Consider the following 18797-nt stretch of genomic DNA (forward strand, 5'->3'; position numbering starts at 1 on the left):
TTGACTAATTTTTAAAATAAGGATAACAATGTTGTTGAATGGGATCATCTAGTGGTTAGAGGTTCAAGCATAAGAGCCACTTGGTTCTGAATCTCAGCTCTGCCACTTGCTTGTTATGTGACCTTGAGCAAGTTACCTCTTCAAGTCTTTTTCCTCATCTTGAAAATGGAGGTTATAATGGGACCTACATCATGCTATTGTTTAAAGATAAAATAAGATAGCCCATTTAAAGCACTTAGAAAGTGCTCAATAAATATTATTGGTGTAATAAATAGCAGCAGCATCAATAAACTATGAACCAAATGATCTCTTGTTTCTTATACTAGCACTAAAAATAGTTTATTTCTGTTCTAATTAAAAGAAAATTACAGCAACCAAAACAACAAACCAAACCATAAGCCATAAAACCAATTATATCTTTCGTGAGAAAACCAGAAAGGCCACTGGACTCATTAATTCACATGTTATTAGTTATCCTCTCTGTTCCAAAATGTATGTGTTCTAGCATCCTGAGACACCTTGCACAATATAATCACTGTGACTCTAAGAGGTCAAATGGGCAGGCAGTTAATGCTTCTCTGTGAAAAGCTCAATAATTCATTTTATAAATTTCAGTTCAAAGCCTACGTTGAGGTTAAGAAAAATTGACATTCGGTCTGTGAACTTAATGTCAAGCTCCAGAAAAACTCTGGGCAGCACATGTTTAGTGATTAAGTGGACGCAGACAATAAAGACATTGCCAAATTGTAAAACAAGACTTGGAAATCACAGAAAATGTTGCTAGTTATTGATTACGGTGACCATTCAGTTCCTATTGAGCCACCCAAAAGAATCATTCATTTTCCAGCAGAGAGCCTGCTCATTTGCAAGATAAAAGAGAGACATTTCTGCACATGCCCATAATGTTCTTCACCACTGGGGGCAGCTTTACATAAGACTGCATTCACTGAAACCAAAGCAACAGTCCGAGCAGCTTTCAGAATGACAGTCTGCAGAAGTGAGCTGAGCGTGTGCGCGGTACGGGGCTCTCCTGCCTTCTGGGCTCCAACGCAGCTCTGTGGCTGAACTGGGTGCTCACCACGGGAACTGCTGGGCTATGGAATACAGATGTGGCAGCTCAGGTAGCCCCACATTGCCTGGAGGAATACATCATGTTTTCCGATAAGAAGCAATTGTAGAAGCCAGTTTTTTTTTTGAACACCCCCCCCAAAAAAAAACTGTAAAGATGCAAAAACGTAATATCCATGAAGATCCTATTACCTAGGAAGATTTTGATATTTTGCTGCGAATGCGGTGTTGGGATTTATTTTTTCTTGGAGTGTTCTGCGTGGCTGGCAAAGAATAATGTTCCAAAATCGGTCCATCTCCCAAGGGGTCCAATTTTTCTTCCTGGGTGTCAGCGAGCCCTGACTCACTACAGTGCAGCTGACAGGGGCTGTCATGCAAGTGGCCCCCTAAGCCAAAGCAAAAGACCTAAGGACGACCTTTGAACAATACAAAGGATGGGTATGTTTTGTCATTTTTCTTCTTTCCTTCTTAAAATCCCCCAAAATGAAAAAAAAAAAACCCAAACCTCTAGTCTGTGTAATATTTCTGCCTTAATTATTTTAGAGATTACCTTGCTCTGCTCTAAGACTATAAATTCAATTGCTTAGTGGGCATGTTTCCTTGTTTAACTATTAAAAAAAAAAACCTAAAGACAATTCTCTTTAACTACAAAGAGATATGTGATATTAAATGTTGTTATGTAGATTTATGTTTGTAAAAATGAAAATACATGCTTATTTTTGCTTGATAAAAAATGAATTATTTTTTGGGGGGATAACTTTTCTAAGTTGTTTTTATTTCCAGGTTTCAATGTAATTAGGCTACTGAGCGGATCTGCTGTAGCACTGGTTATAGCCCCCACTGTCTTACTGACAATGCTTTCTTCTGCTGAACGTGGATGCCCTAAGGGCTGTAGGTGTGAAGGCAAAATGGTATATTGTGAATCTCAGAAATTACAGGAGATACCCACAAGTATATCTGCTGGTTGCTTAGGTTTGTCCCTTCGCTATAACAGCCTTCAAAAACTTAAGTATAATCAATTTAAAGGGCTCAACCAGCTCACCTGGCTATACCTTGACCATAATCATATCAGCAATATTGACGAAAATGCTTTTAATGGAATACGCAGACTCAAAGAGTTGATTCTGAGTTCCAATAGAATCTCCTATTTTCTTAACAATACCTTCAGACCTGTGACAAATTTACGGAACTTGGATCTGTCCTATAATCAGCTGCATTCTCTGGGATCTGAACAGTTTCGGGGCTTGCGGAAGCTGCTGAGTTTACATTTGCGGTCTAACTCCCTGAGAACCATCCCTGTGAGAATATTCCAAGATTGCCGCAACCTGGAACTTTTGGACCTGGGATATAACCGGATCCGAAGTTTAGCCAGGAATGTCTTTGCTGGCATGATCAGACTCAAAGAACTTCACCTGGAGCACAATCAATTTTCCAAGCTAAACCTGGCCCTTTTTCCAAGGCTGGTGAGCCTTCAGAATCTTTACTTACAGTGGAATAAAATCAGTGTCATAGGACAGACCATGTCCTGGACCTGGAGCTCATTACAAAGGCTTGATTTATCAGGCAATGAGATCGAAGCTTTTAGTGGACCTAGTGTTTTCCAGTGTGTCCCGAATCTGCAGCGCCTCAACCTGGATTCCAACAAGCTTACATTTATTGGTCAAGAGATTCTGGATTCTTGGATATCCCTCAATGACATCAGTCTTGCCGGGAATATATGGGAATGCAGCAGAAATATTTGTTCCCTGGTAAACTGGCTGAAAAGTTTTAAAGGGCTGAGGGAGAATACAATTATCTGTGCCAGTCCCAAAGAGCTGCAAGGAGTAAACGTGATTGATGCAGTGAAGAACTACAGCATCTGTGGCAAAAGTACCACAGAGAGGTTTGATCTGGCCAGGGCTCTCCCAAAGCCAACGTTTAAGCCCAAGCTCCCCAGGCCGAAGCATGAGAGCAAACCCCCTTTGCCCCCGACTGTGGGAGCCACAGAGCCCGGCCCAGAGACTGATGCTGACGCCGAGCATATCTCTTTCCACAAAATCATCGCGGGGAGCGTGGCCCTTTTTCTGTCGGTGCTCGTCATCCTGCTCGTTATCTACGTGTCATGGAAGCGGTACCCTGCGAGCATGAAGCAGCTGCAGCAGCGCTCCCTCATGCGAAGGCACAGGAAAAAGAAAAGACAGTCCCTAAAGCAAATGACTCCCAGCACCCAGGAATTTTATGTAGATTATAAACCCACCAACACAGAGACCAGCGAGATGCTGCTGAATGGGACGGGACCCTGCACCTATAACAAATCAGGCTCCAGGGAGTGTGAGGTATGAACCGTTGTGATAAAAAGCGCTCTTAAAAGCTGGGAAATAAGTGGTGCTTTATTGAACTCTTGTGACTATAAAGGGAACGCGATGCCTCCCCTCCCCCTCCCTCCCCCTCTCACTTTGCTGGCAAGGTCCTTCCCTGTCCGTTTTAGTGCATTCATAATACCGGTCATTTTCCTCTCATACATAATCAACCCATTGAAATTTAAATATCACAATCAATGTGAAGCTTGAACTGAGGCTTAAAATAATGCCTATTGTATAAGACCCTTTATTGATTTTATTAATGTAGCATTTGTTTAAGATAAAACTTCTTTCATTAGTAATCCCCCACATCTGCTGTTATTGTCCTTCTCTTAGGACCAAATCTACAGTTCTAGAAGGTTTGTAGTTCATTGGAAAATCAAGGAAAGAGGTGAATGGTCCCAAGACCAGGTACTAGGAGTTTGAACTGATTCTAGGAGATGACTCAGTTTAGGGGAACATTTTAGAGACAGGCAAAGCCTTTAAACTAATGCCTGCCTTAAAAAGAAAATTTCAGGAAACTATCAAAAGATGGTGCTGGGTTAAAGCAGCACCATCAGCAGTCTCCAGAGGTGTCTGAATTGCAATAAGGGAAGGATAGAGAAAAAGTGTTGAAGGGTTAAAATACTGCAAGTAGACAACTGCAACATGTGAGGAGATGGTAAAAATTCAAAGTTTTAGATTTGAAGCCTTGTCTCTGAAACCTGGCCCTGTAAAATCAGACTAGAGGTTTCACTATCAATTTCTTTTAGCTTGTACAGTTCATAAATAGCCAAGAGACAAATTTGAGGAGGCAGATTTCTCCACTTCTGCCTCACCTCTCTCACATTAGGGAGTTTTCAAAGATAAGGTTTGTAAATGGGAAGGCAGTTTGCTATATGCATGTGGTTGGGAGTTTACCAGAATTTCACTTTCCAGCTTTTTCAAAGACCCTAATGTAGTTAGTGGAATCATTAGCTCTGTCCTGTTCTTCTGTTTAGGATTTGTCAGCCTGTCCTGTTGTGTTCTGTCATATGTCCTGCACACACCAGTCCCCTAATGACTGACACTTCATTCAGATGTGTAAAAAGAACACATTCCAAGACATGCTTTCCACCAATAGCCTTAGTGAAAAGGATGACTTTGATAACACCTTAGTAAGTGCATAAATTAAATCTTAGAGGAAAAAAAGATCAACACTATGATAGTTCTCTTTTGCTCTGCTATTGCTGACATTACACAGTGTCTCTGTGTTCATCTGTATTGTGAACTCATCCATCAGTACAACTCTGTACAGACCTTGTTGGCAATCTGCAAGCTGCATGCATGTTTTTATCGTCATTGGTGAAAGTTTATTGACTGCAGCACGAATATCATATCCTCTGTATTTAAGTAACTTGAACCACAGTTCATTAAGGTTTTAGAAAAATATCTTTAGCCTGTATCTTCTTTCATCCTTCAAAATGAACAGTTCTATTATAGGAGCAAAAATCAGGAATTGCAATATTAAGCCTATTTCACTTAATTTGACTTGCCAAGTCTCACATCTCTAACCATGTTCCTATTTTTTCAAAACAATCTTTGCAGCAAAAAATAAAAAATGAATGGCTATTTTTACTAATATTTTTATATTGTTTGGAGGTTTTTCATATGCTGAGAGGAAAAATCTAAGCAAATCATGAAATATATTTGCAAGGAAGCCACATTATTAAAATCATACTTTCATAAACAATGAAGAAAAAGAATCATTTAAAGTAGATTTCTAAAGGTACTTTGATTCTGATTAAATCTTACAATTGATGCCAATGCAGAAAAGCATCATAGCTACAATGTTTACCCATGAATAATTGTTAAATGTATATTTATTAATGGCAAAGAATCACATATTCCCAATTGATAATGCAGATACTTCCTTACAGCGCTATGAACTGGATGACTGAGCTCTCTGTGATGTTTTTCACTGAAGTTGTAATTTTACATTTTTCATAAAGTGTTAGTAAATACATATTCCATCTAAAAAAGAAATTTTCTTTGCCCACCTTCATTTTTATCTGTATTAAAGATCATTGTGTTAATTAAATACAGTCTTAAAGTGAAAAAGCCCATTTCTATTCTTTGACTTGACCTTCTGCCTCATTTGTGATGGATACCAAACATATTTAGGCAAGGCATATTTATACTTATATCTTTGCATTCTTGCAAATTCTCAATGTTGTGGTGCTACTACTATATATAAAATATGCTTGCTATATTGAAAAATATTTCTAAAATTCAAAGCTATTTGGTGTGTAAAATATAAGATTAAATGACCAACATTTGTAGGGTAGTCATTTTTTAATGCCTAGCTTTCCTTATAAACTTAATAATAGATAAGTGAAAATAAAATCCCTTAGGTGGTAAAACTCATTTTGATTCAGGATGTGAAATTAAAAAAAAAAAGAAAAAAAGAAAACCCCTTCTTTCCTCCTACCCCCTCTTTGAGAATGAAGCTTCTCTAGTTCTCAGTATCTTCTAAGCACAAATATGTAATTCTTGTAAGTTAAACAATAACTAGTTCACCGCTGTAAATTTAACAAAGCCAACTGGCAAGTGTTTTCCTGCTAGAAGTTGTTGTCCTCACCTCCACTCTATGGCACTTTCTGGACTATACCCCATAAATCTATTTTCATAAGTATTTCAAGCTCATTGCATTTTAGAGAAATGTGACTGATATTCATTTTTCTGGTGCAAATTTATATAAAATATCTGACTTCTCTCAAAGGTGACAACAGTTCAATAAACAGCATGACCTGTTGAACCATGTAACAGAGACACATCAGTAAGAATAGATTCAGTCAGTACTTTGCTTTACCCAGAGAGGAAATGGAGTTTAGTCTCTGAACTGCATGTGGGTTTTTTCCATTTTTATTAACACCAGTACACATAGTGCGGCTGCAGCATGGAGTTAATAGTCCTAGTGCCACAGTCTTATAAGCAATACTTATGCAAGATATATTCCATTTAAATAAATTTGTATTTTCCAAGGATGTTGACATTACATCTTTTCAAAGAATTTAAGCCATTTTTTTACTTGATTTGGTGAGTCAACTACCTAAGCAGACAGGCAATAAAGTGTATTTGTGTGGAGCAGCAGTGACCTCCAGTGGCTGGTTAGACTAAATACAGCTATTCATACACATTTTACCTTTTTATCCTGAATCCTTATGTAAATGTGGTTTACAGCATATATTTTTGGATCTGTACATCAGATTAAGATTTTTTTTAGCTCATTTCTCCAGAAAATATATTTTTTATGTAATTTTTGAAAGTTATATTTTGCATATTGACTTTTTTTAATAATGCCGGAACAGAGATCATAGAACTGGTACTGGGGATTAGAAATAAGTGTCCAAAGATGAAAAGTGAGTAATAATGCACTAAGAATAAATGAGAAATATTTTTAAAGTATTTATACTCATCAAGGCTGGACAAATATTTTGATATTTTCATTAAATGGATTAATCTTTTCCATAGGCAGTATACTTACATTCAATGTAATTTAGATGGGGAAAACAAATTTCAATTTTAATACTGAAAGACTTGGCATCAGTTATTTACCAGTCAGTAGGTATATCAGAGCTATCAATGGAGGGAGGCCTCCCATTCCAGCTAGAACCCTCTAGTTTTCTGATCGTGCCAGTGACCTGTGCTTTGCCCCAGTGCTTTCTTCCTCCCTCCCCCTTCCCAGCCAGCTGAACACTGGTTCTATTAGGCTCTCTGACAATGATGTTACAGTCTAAGAGGTGATGATTCATGGATAATGAAATTATGCTCTCCTTCTGGGGAAGGATAATGCAGAGTCAGATTCATGGGGTTGGCAAGAGATTTTAGGATGCTGTAGGTGCATGAAATATCTTTTCTTCCCTTGACATTTACCAAGATCAGAACTCAAATAGTTTATTTAAAGTGTGGATTATACTAGCATCAGAAACAAGCATCAAGTCATGAAGCCTAAGACAAAATGAGTTCCAGAAATGGCAGATGAGAATTGAGCCTTGAGAAATGAAAATTTCAGAAACTGTGTTGCTTCTTCTATTCTTTTTTTTCTCCCTGGGTTCTCATTAGAATCTAGATCTGTTGCAAACCCATGGAATGTTGCTATTCTCGTATTCTCTTACATTAAAAAATCAGACACAGTTAAGAGAAGCTATGAACATTAAAAGTAATATCAGTAAATTTGAATGACAAATGTTGTAATAGAAATAGAATGGATGGAAGTTAAATAACTTGTATTAAATGGCTTTTAAAAATCAATAAAAAATAATATACAGGTGAAAGTGAGTGTTTCCCTAAATCATAATAGCCGACAGAATTGGACCTAAATTTTGCTTTGCATCCAAAATCATTGATGATTTTAGGTAGCTGGGTAGAATATAATAAAAATACTACAACACTACAAAGAAAATCTAAACAAAAATAGTTTATAATTCTTTTTCATTTGAAGAAAATTGCACAGCCATATATGGTAGAATATGGGCCTTAGAAATTAAGATCCAAATTCAAGCTTCTCCAACAAATTTCTACTCAAGTGATCTCAGGTAAATTTCTTACCTTATCTGAATGTAAATTTTCCCATGTATAAAATAGTTACGTACTATTGACTGCTAATGGTTATTTCAAGGACCAAATATAAAAAGTACTTTGTAAACTCTAAAATGGCAACTGTTTTTCAAAAAGTATTTAGTGAGACAGTCAGCTGTGCCTGATGATCTATATTTGGCATGAGTCAAAAAGAAATCACTAACCTCTATATTACAGAAGCTCAAACCCATTTTACATCAATATAAGTTAGAATGTAAATTTGTCTTTTACCTTTGGTTTCCATATGGACAAAGATTCTTCCCACCCCCAACCCCATGTTATCTAAGTCTAGGATTTTATCACTAATAATTATAATGCACAAGAGACATAAAGACACCAAGCAGAGAATACTAAAACAAAAACTTATCAAACTAAATGAAAATTCTACTTGTATCCCAAATCAGGTCAATATAGCAAGGGCTTTAAATAAACAGAGGTTTACTTATCCATTTCCTCTCCAGTATCACTGTGTTCAGTCCTTGTTGACTTTATACTATATACATAGACTGTTTATGTGGCTAGATTACATTGCTATTGAGCAAAAAGTAATTGCTCATAATGTGTTACTTTGAGATTAGCATCTGTTCCAGGTATCAATCATGTGATATCTGCTCTGGTATCTCTCCCTTTTCCATCAACCATAATGGAAGATTGTGCCCAAGGTTTCCTCCTAGTATAGAAATTATTATTGACTTTATCAATTATAATAATCAAAAATCACTTGATCATAAAGTATAAAAATGGTTTCTTTTGAGTCATTGCTTATGCAAAATTAAATACTTAATTCATCAAAGAATGACCAAAAGCTCTCTCTCCACTTGATATAGCTGATTTTACCGAATATGATGTAGCATATATATTTTCAAAAATTTTATAATTTAGGTATATACAACTGTTCCTCTTTGACAGCTGAGTTCCTATGATATCTCTAGAAAACAGAGTAAAGATGATGGTTTTCTAGGGAAAAATCAGTTGTAAATTTTATGCTGTTTTAATTTCATAGCGTTATAGATGGATGTTTTTCAGTTAGGTCTCCTGGACATGTGAAAAGAATTCCAATAACACAGAAAGAACAGAAATATCTGTAGGGGGGATCTATTTTGCAATTGTACTTTCTAATAACAGAACTCTTATAAGCAATAGTAATTCATTTTGTTGGGAAGAAAAGAAAAAAAGAGCTTCTATCTTATCCTTTCTAGCAAGTGTTGTAATGAAAATTAGTAACTTTCTTGACAATTATGTTTTATTTTTATTTTTAGGGGATCCCACTTCTCCCATGAAAGGATCTCACTTATTCCTTTCTCCCACTCTTCAATTGTTGTTCTCTTTATATGAAAGAGTCCTCTGCTGCTTATATCACAAAAAAGTCTTCCTCCATATAGATCAACACAATTTGGCCATTTCACTTCAAAGAGCAGCGTTATCTCCAAAAGAAAAGTTACATACTTCTCTTAAATATTAGAACATAAAACAAATTTAAAGCTGACTGACACTTCTCTTTCCTCTGTAGCTTTCAAAACACCTCAATAGTATCTTCTGATTTTCAATGGAAAAAGGAAGAAATATAGTTGAATTACCAGTCTGGCAAAATATCAAAACTTACTACTTTCCTTCTTAATTAACTCCCAGAAAAAAAAAGAAAAAGCATAAGATTTTATGTACGAGAATACACAAATGTATTTAAACAATCAAGAATACTCATACCGACCATCAGAATTTTGTCTTCTTAAGAATAAAATGCAAATTTTGGGGGCTGACATATAAAATGATAAAGCAAATGGTACATTTAGCAAAGGCAATTTTTGTTAAAGCTTAATAACACTAATTACATTTATCCAGAATATAAAATACATTTTGCCAGTAAAGAGCAAAGGATTTCAATTAAATATAATTCCTTATTCAGCATTTTTGGTGCTGAAGCTTATTAATGAACTAGAGTAAAAAGAAAATGTCTTCAGACAGTGAGGCTATATATCATAAGGCTATACTATTGAGTGATGTTCATGGCTGCAACTGAGCAGTCCCACATATAGCTAAAAAGTGTTTGTTGTCATTAATATTCATCTATTATACTTTCTAAAAGAAGAAACATGCTTTCCAACCCCCATCCCCCATCCCCCCCACTTTGATGCAATCAACTGGAATCTCACAAGAACTTTAAAGGATATCGAAGAAGTAACTTTAAAAACTGATTAACCTGTGATACAATTACAACAGTAAAAAGTCTCTAGTTTACAACAGTGAACATAGTTACAACACTAAAACTCTGACTAAAACTAATAAGTTTAAAAATTAACTCAGCTCTTTGAGATCAGTGTTGGCATGTACTTGTCAATTTATGAAAGGGATTCATTTTGTTGGGAAATCTATCCACATTCTATATAAAATTTTAAAGCGAAAAGGTTTGTGTACTGCCATATATTCAATGGACAATTATGGAATATTATTGAATTATGATTAAAATAGAATATTTAAAGAAGCCATATTAGATAAGTATTTTGTGCTTTCCAACGAAACTAGCATGTTGTAGATGCCTAGGAAAAAAAAATCTACCTTTCTTATAAGGTCATTATTCACATTTTATATTACACATATGTGTGTATGTATTTATATGTAATTGAGTCTTTATAATATATTAGGAATTTATATTATCTCATGATTTGATAAGAAGATGTTTATACCTTTCAGAGCCCTTATATTTATTCTGTCTTCCTATAAGTTTCACTCATTAATTCTATACTTTTTCACTTCTTCATAGAACTGCCTTAAAATAATTTATACCCCACCCACATAAGGCTTCTCAAGCAAAATTATGCATTTCCAGATCCCCGTAGGAAATTATTTCCAATGGTTTACCATTAGGATATCCCTCTGCTAGTTAAATTCTAATCTGCCAGGATAGTTCTCCTCCCAGCCTGTGGCACCCACTCCAGCCCATCTCATGTCATTAAGAGGCAGCATGCACTTAGTCCGATGGACTTTTATAGGGAGGACTGAATAGTAAAATGTACAAATCTACATATATTTTTATGGGTTTTACTCTGGTTGTTTTAATGGTCTAACACACAGAGATGTGTGGGGTCTTTATTAGTTTACACTGAAATGCAAAAGCATTAAGCTAGCTATAAATTAAAAAGAAAAGGTCAAGGTAGATGAAAAAAAATAATCAAAACCTTATATCATACATTTCTTAATCTTAAAAATAGTCTCAAATGATGGACACCCTGTAATTGACTTTTTTGACAGCTGATATATCCTTCCAGTTTGCCATCATATTCTTGAATTTAAGCTTCACATTCCTTTCATTTTCCCATTTCTAGTAGAAAGAGGTTGTTGGGGGTAGGGGAATTGGTTCTTTTGTTTTGTGTTGTGTTGTTTTCTGCCTGCAGATCTTTTCTCAGTCCTTTGAGTATGCCACTTTGTCTGCTTTTCTAGAACTCCCAATCTAATGTTGATGGTGTCAGAAAATCACAGGGTAGTTTGTCAATTTTATGGTTGGAGCAATCAAACAGAAGGACTAGACTTGTCCCTAGAGTACAATCTAGTTATGTCTGGGATACCTGCCTTCTTTCTTCTCAACCTCCTATTTCCATGCCTTTTCTCTATTTAAAAGTATTGTCCATATTGAAATCCCTCCATCCAGTGGTCCCCTGGGCTCTCTTGGTTCCTTATGCCTTACCTAATATCTGCTCCCAGGTCTAAAGCAGTATCATTGTCCCTTCCAAGGGCATTTACCTTTAGATAGAGATAAAAGCCTTTTAGCTAAAGGTAAGAAAGTAGTAAATTAAGAACAGGTATAACCAGCAGGGTTGGAGAAAGTGCTTCTGGAGGGAAACAGCTTTTGCAAGCACTTCTGAAATTATCCTCCATAGATTCCTCTGTATTTTTCTCAAACATGAGATTGGGCCTTCCCAAAGGAACAAAGGCAGTGCAAACAATCCATGTTTTATTCAGTAAACTATATTAGAGAAATTTTTTTAGTGAATTGTCATTATACATGGGCTTTTTCCTTAGTGTTTCTCCATGGAGAGACAACTTGGTATATTAAAAAGTACTTGCTCTGGATCCAGGAAGAACTAGTTTGAATTCTGTCTCGGTGATTTAATAACTACAAAACCTTAAGTCTCAGTTTCATTATTTTAATAAAAAATATCTAAAATAATGTAATCATTACAAGATTGTTGCAAGAGGTCAAAGAATCAGCATTTCTTACATATTTTATGTGTTTTCTTTCCAGACACATTTCATATATTATTTAATTTAATATTTATAAGGATCTTATGAAGATTAAATGAGATGATATTAGATAAAATCACTTAGTACAGAGGTTGGAACATAAAAGTAACTTTCTCCCTCTCTTCGTTAGCTCCAACTGCTAAGAATTTTAGGATCACAATGTGCTTCAATAGTAATATTCCACTATCTATTTTTATTTAGAATGACAAACAGATTCCTGGAAGACTTTCAAGAAATAGAATCTAAACTGCCATAAATAAGCATGGAGGCATCTGGGAAAATAGTTAATACTAAAGAGTGATAGTGGTATATAAAACCAGTATCCTCAGCCTCCCAACAAAACCCAACTATATCTTCACATTTACTTCCATTTCCCATGCCCTAACCCTGGTCAGTTCTTAAAGTAGCACTTGCCTCCCTACTTCTGTGCTTTTGCTCAAGCAGTTCTCTTTGTGAGAAACCCCTTTCCTCCCTCCCAAATTTTCCTGTCAATTTCTGAGTCTTTCTATAATAGATCCAACTCAAATTCTACTCACTGTAGAAATCTTCTTAATCTTGCTTCTCTCTCTATTCCATGGTATTTTGTACCTCTATCAGAGACTACATCACAGGTTGCCTGGTGGTAGAGTTATTAATATATCTGTATTTTGTTTTTGAGGAAATGGACTATCTCTTCTTTTTTCTTCCAGTGGTGATCAGTTACAGTCTTTTATTCATGATAGATGTCTGTTGAATTGATTTCCTGATCATTATTGTAAAGTTATTGTTGTAAATTATCTTCAGCAAATATTTCAACCATATGGAAACTTAATTGTGTCAATCTCATATTTCTTTATGTAGTCAATTTGTAAATTTTTTTGTTTCTATTTTATACACACTTTTTCACTACCTACAATCTTCTCATTTATCATTGAATTGGCTGCAAAAATTACAGTTGGCCCTGGAACAATGTAAGGGTTAGGAGTATCAGCCCCCTATGCAGTTGAAAGCCCATGCATAACTTTTGACTCACCCACAACTTAACTACTTATAGCCTACTGTTGACCAGAAGCCTTACCAATAACATGAACAGTCAATTAACCCATATGTTGTATGTTATATGTATTGAATACTATATTCTTACAGTAAAATAAGCTATAGCAGTGGTCTCCAACCTTTTTGGCACCAGAGAACACTTTCATAGAAGACAATTTTTCCAGGGACTGGGAAGAGAGCGGGAGAATGTTTTCAGGATGATTCCAGCACATTACATGTATTGTGTACTTTATTTCTATTATTATTACATTGTCATATATAATTAAATAATTATACAACTCACCATAGGTTAGGGACCCCCAAGCTAGAGAAAAGGAAATATTATTAAGAAAATCACAAGGAAGAGAAAACAAATTTACTCTTCATTAAGTGGAAGTGGATCATCATAAAGGTCTTCATCCTCACCATATTCATGTTGAGGAGGCTGAGGAGGAGGAGGAAGAGAAGGTGTTGTTCTTGCTGTCTCAGAGATGTCAGAAGCAGAAGAAAATCCATATATAAGTGGATTCATATAGTTCAAACCCATGTTGTTCAAGAGTCAATTGTGTTCTTATAAAAATATAGTTTTAAAGGATCATGTTCTGATATAAATTGCTTCTGTCTTGTGAATAATTTACCAATGGTTTTCCTTGTGATAGTTACTAAAGCTGTGAACATTTTAGGGATTATGTTAAATTGACTAGGAGCTAAGATGAAATGTAAGACAAAGAAATATTTAATTCTCAATATTAATACACCTTGATTTTAGTGGAGGTTGGGTAATTCACTTTTGCTTAAAAGCCATATATTCGTGACCTCTCTTTGACACTTCCTTCTGGGAAACATCTTTTGCTCTTTAGCTTGGATGTCTCCATATCTCATCCCCAGTTCTACAAGGCTTATGCTTCGGACACATTCTGAGGCCTCTCCTCTCTTACCATACCAAGGGGGTACCCTACACTATCATAGAGACTAGGTCTCTGACTTTCTGCTTATACACATTTCCAAAGTAAATATTCTACTGTAGGAGTCTAACTTCCAACACTCAGACAAGTAGAATACTCACCTTTTTTAACCTCTTAAATGTTGATCATGCAGAAGGCATGTTAGGTCATATGGAATTGAAGCATCTGCCCTTTGTTGGATCTCTCCTTTCTTCCCTCTGTTCATCCCCTTACTCCTTTTCACTAAATTTCTTTTTTTTCTCTTTCATTTCCCTTTAAAATTTCTTTTATTTTTTCTCTCTATCCAACTTTTATTTATAAGTCAATCTATACAACTTGAATATGTACCTTCAGACTGAGTTAAAAGGAAAATACTAATGTTTTTTATCTCTTACAAAAGCAATAATTAAAATGACACAGTCTAATAATTTAATGTAAAAGGGAGTAAAAATTCTATTTGTATTCTACAGCTTTGTTTGGATCTACAAATGAAGAACTATAATTTTGTAAATTGTAGTCTAATTTCAGAAATGGAAATGAATCCCTCCCTAATATCTTTTAAATTGCATTTTAATTAGGATTTATAAGGTAGGGCAGATATGTAGACCATCCAAATATTCCTTTTCGTGTGGGGTATCACTCAGACTGTGGTAATCTTTGCCATCAGCATAGCAGATTTCATTTTGGAACATATATAATGAGAGAATTGAAATAAAACTTTTCTTTAGTCATAAAAACTTGTAATTACAAGGGTGTTTGAGAATATTACGGTCCATTTTCTTACCTTCTATTTGAAATTCCAGGATAATTTTATTGGACTTTTAACACTCTTCTAGGAACCACATTCTTTAGTCCCTCTCTTAGTTATCCATTCTAGGGTTTCACTACAATCATTGTATCATTTTATGACCTGTAACCTAAATCCCTCTTGCTTGAGATATATCTAGTGGTTACTTAATTTTTTTTTCAATTTTTCTTTGTTTTCATTCTTTTAAAAAGGATGAAGTAAAAGAAGTGGTTGAGTTTTTTATTTATTGTTGTTTTCAGTACTAGAATCTGCTTGGTCCAGCTCAGGTAGAGGGTCTTGGGCTCCACAGCACATAGTTTGAAAAGATGAAAAACCATTGTTCTGAAATTTGCATTAATCTACTTTAGATTCAAAAATTCTACAGAGAGTGTCTAATGACATTAGAATGAATGAATCCCAGTGGTTAACTAACTTACAACCAATCATAGAGTCAAGAAGATTCTGATAAGATGTATTCAGCATCTTTCAATATGAGACCCAGAAATTTTATTTCCAGAGATCAAATTTGCACATAACTCCTTGAACCATGACTATCTTTCCATATTAAACTCAGTTTTAACATTCAGCAGTGTGTTTTGTAAAGATAATCAATGGTTAAATTATTCCCATTTTGTTGGCTCAGCTCACAGTGGCCCACTGATTTGTTTTTAAAACAAAACAACATCAAACCTATCTGATCTTCAATTTGTATTTCTATACCCAAGTGCAGATGCCATCTCTGGTAATATGTCAAAATAGATTTAGGTTTCTAAATGTTTCTATGTACTCAATGAGAGTATGCATCCTGCAGTAACTGTAGTGTAGCTCAAAGTGTTGTAAAAAAACGCAACTCAGTTTGCTGGAGAATCATTTAAGAGTTAATTAAATCTTCTCCACCTGTAATTTAAGAAAAAAGAAAAAGCCCAACACTCTTAAAGATGATGGGGGTAAGGCAGTTTAAGAAATAGAAGTCCTCTGTTTATCCAGGGAGGTACTTTACAAGGCAGACAGCTACACCACAGTAGAGAGACAACATTTCCTCAGCTGATTCGGTTAATTAAAATGCACAGTTACAACAGACTTTCTTAGAGCCTGCAGCTGAATGACCGAAGTCTCCATTTTACTCCAGTGTCACACAGAACGTGAAGAGGCAAACATACTGCTCAAACACAATTTGACTTACTAAAACCCAGCATTATAAACACGAAATACATTTCTCAGGTGCATTTTAAAAGACATATTATCAAGATTTATGACATAAGGATAGAAATAATTTGCAGCTAGGCACCACCAGGAGAGTATCCTAGGTTTCTCTGAAGGTAGTTTTAAGTAAAATTTACAAATAAATCTTAAGGGTAGAAGTCCACTTTGAATGCAGAGATCTTGAACTCTTTCCTTTCAAATGTATGGAATTTGAATCTGACAAACAGCCCGTCTGTTGCCAGAATTTATAAGTGGTATGAAAAAAATCAAAGGCTATTTGTCAAATAAACTGCAGAACGCAATATCGGTCTGCAGGGCTCATTTGCAGAACTCATGATGAGCATGGGAGGAGGGGATGCTAACAGCTGCAGCCTTGACCGCACTGCCTGTGCCAGCCAGAATTCTAGCTGCATGAGCTGAGTGTTGCTGAAAGAGGGGGGCAACAAATGAATTTTTTTTAAAGCAAAAAATTACAGAAGAGGTTCTTACATCCAAGCTTTTATTATATCAGTACATCAGCATGTACAGATGAATACCTGCAAAACCAGTTAAAGACAGATGGAGACTATAGGGTTTCAAAGGTATTCAAATTACTTCTGTTTGTGGAAGATCACTTTTATTTCATAGTGTAGGGGAGAGTTCACAGATTTTGAATCAATTAAACCTGAAATTAAATAAAACTAGGGTACAGTCCTGGTTAGCCTAGCAGTATGGCATGGCACCAGTTTCCTCATCTGTAAAATGGGAACAGTACTTCACAGCCCAGGGAAGCTTTGAGGGTAAATTGATATAACATAGGTTTGTAGGTACAGCAGTTGCTCAATGAAAGTTAGTTTCTCTCCTCTTGCTAGAGGTTTTCACAATGCAGTGAGTGATTTGAATGGCAAAATGGAAGTTCTCACACTAAACATTTGACAATTCAATAATGTATAAAAAATGATTAAGTGTCCTTGGAGCTTAATTTATCAATCACTAAATCAATCCTGAAGGAGGTCTACCAGAAATTTGGAGGCCCTCTGTTAATATACTTTCATAGACTTATTATATTAAGTATCATTCTGTAACAATTTTGTTTAACACCATAACAGAAAAATTCTGTTGTTAGTACAGTATTTTTCTAATAACTCAGCATCATTTCCATTTCATAAGCATTACTTGCAGAACTGGCTCCATTGTCTTTCAAATCTCTCCTTAAAATGTTGCCCTAATGTCTGTCTGTCTCTGTCTCTCTTCGTCTCTGTCTCCCCCTGCTTCCTAACTCTCCCCCTTCCCATTTTCTATTTCTCTCTCTTTCATTTTTCTTCTCGAAACATGGACATATCACATCTCCCCATAGTCAGTGCTGAAGAGCACATGCTATTACTATTATGACAATATTATGGCATTACTATTATAGTAAACCAAATAGCCTGTATAACTTAGTAACTAATTCATTTCTAGTGTGAAATAATTTAGGCATCTGATGAAAGGAAAAACAATATCCACATTTAAGTGTTTAAAAATTCCAATAGAGTTTGTGAAATGACAGCTAAATTATGCAAAACCAAATTATCCACAGAGTTACAAAGGAAAAATGCCAATGGATATTTATTGAGACCCTACTACGTGCAGATACACAAGTTGACTTTTTTTTCCCCTCAGGGCAAACAAAACATAATATAGGTTAAACAGTATCAGAAATTTAGAGTCATATCACTTAGAAAAGTCATTTGAGTTATGTGGTTTTGGAAATTCATTTCATAAAGCATTGGCTTTTCTCTTCTTAAGAGAGAAATTTGGTATATGCCCTTCACTGGAGACATGATAATAATTAGTTCTTTTTGAAGACTTTGAAAAGAGAAGAGATGATAAGAGCTATAAGAAATTCTAAATGACACAAGATCTGTGAAATGGTAGATATTTAACACAAACCTTATAGAGCTGTTATGTGGATTCATTAGTTAATTAGTTAGTTAATGACTTTGAAGTGTTAAATCTTATTAGTTTTTTTTTACACTTTAACACATGTGAGAGAAAAATTACTCTGTCTGAAATTAGAAACTGACTATACCATTCAAAAACATTGTATCTTTCTACAGCATACCTTCAAGATGTTCTTTTCTGTTCTGAATTTTTCCCCAAACAACTTCTGAAAAGCCCATCTACACCCTGATTCTCGGCCCCTTTAATTTTCAGTATTGGCATTGGCTTCCAGTTAACACTAAGCACATCCTTGAGAAATCCTCAGGGTGAGGTATTTTGTATAATAATATAAAGGTGTTATATGATAATAATGGTACCAAGCATTAAACATACTACTTAAATGCAGCTTCTTACCTTCCTATAGCAGGAGAAAACAAGTACAGACATATCTCCAAGATATTTTGCATTGGTTTCCAGAACTCTACCATAAAGTGAATATCACAAAAAAGCAAGTCACACAAAGTTTTTGGCTTCTCAGTCCGTGTAAAAGTTATATTTGCACTATACTATAGTCTATTAAGTGTGTAATATTACTAAGTATAAAAAATGAACACAACTTAATTTAAAAATACTTTATCACTAAAAGTGCTAACAATCATCTGAGCTTTCAGTGAGTCATAGTCTTTTTGCTAGGATCTTGCCTCA

At 35.3% G+C, this 18797-nt stretch overlaps 2 protein-coding genes across 3 annotated transcripts in view; one reads left to right on the forward strand and one right to left on the reverse strand.

Annotated features, from left to right (window-relative positions):
* The window catches only part of CTNNA3 (catenin alpha 3), a 1492617-nt gene that overhangs the window by 871222 nt on the left and 602598 nt on the right, over positions 1-18797 (reverse strand). The window lies entirely within an intron of this gene.
* The window catches only part of LRRTM3 (leucine rich repeat transmembrane neuronal 3), a 178865-nt gene continuing 161010 nt past the window's right edge, over positions 943-18797 (forward strand). Inside the window, exons 1-2 of the mRNA XM_012762723.3 lie at positions 943-1506; positions 1852-3383. Of these exons, the coding sequence (XP_012618177.1) occupies positions 1503-1506; positions 1852-3383 (1536 nt within the window). The 5' untranslated portion in view covers positions 943-1502. The remainder of the gene's footprint in view (positions 1507-1851; positions 3384-18797) is intronic.

The sequence above is a fragment of the Microcebus murinus genome, chromosome 14, assembly GCF_040939455.1.
Source record: "Microcebus murinus isolate Inina chromosome 14, M.murinus_Inina_mat1.0, whole genome shotgun sequence".
Taxonomy (NCBI): Eukaryota; Metazoa; Chordata; class Mammalia; order Primates; family Cheirogaleidae; genus Microcebus; species Microcebus murinus.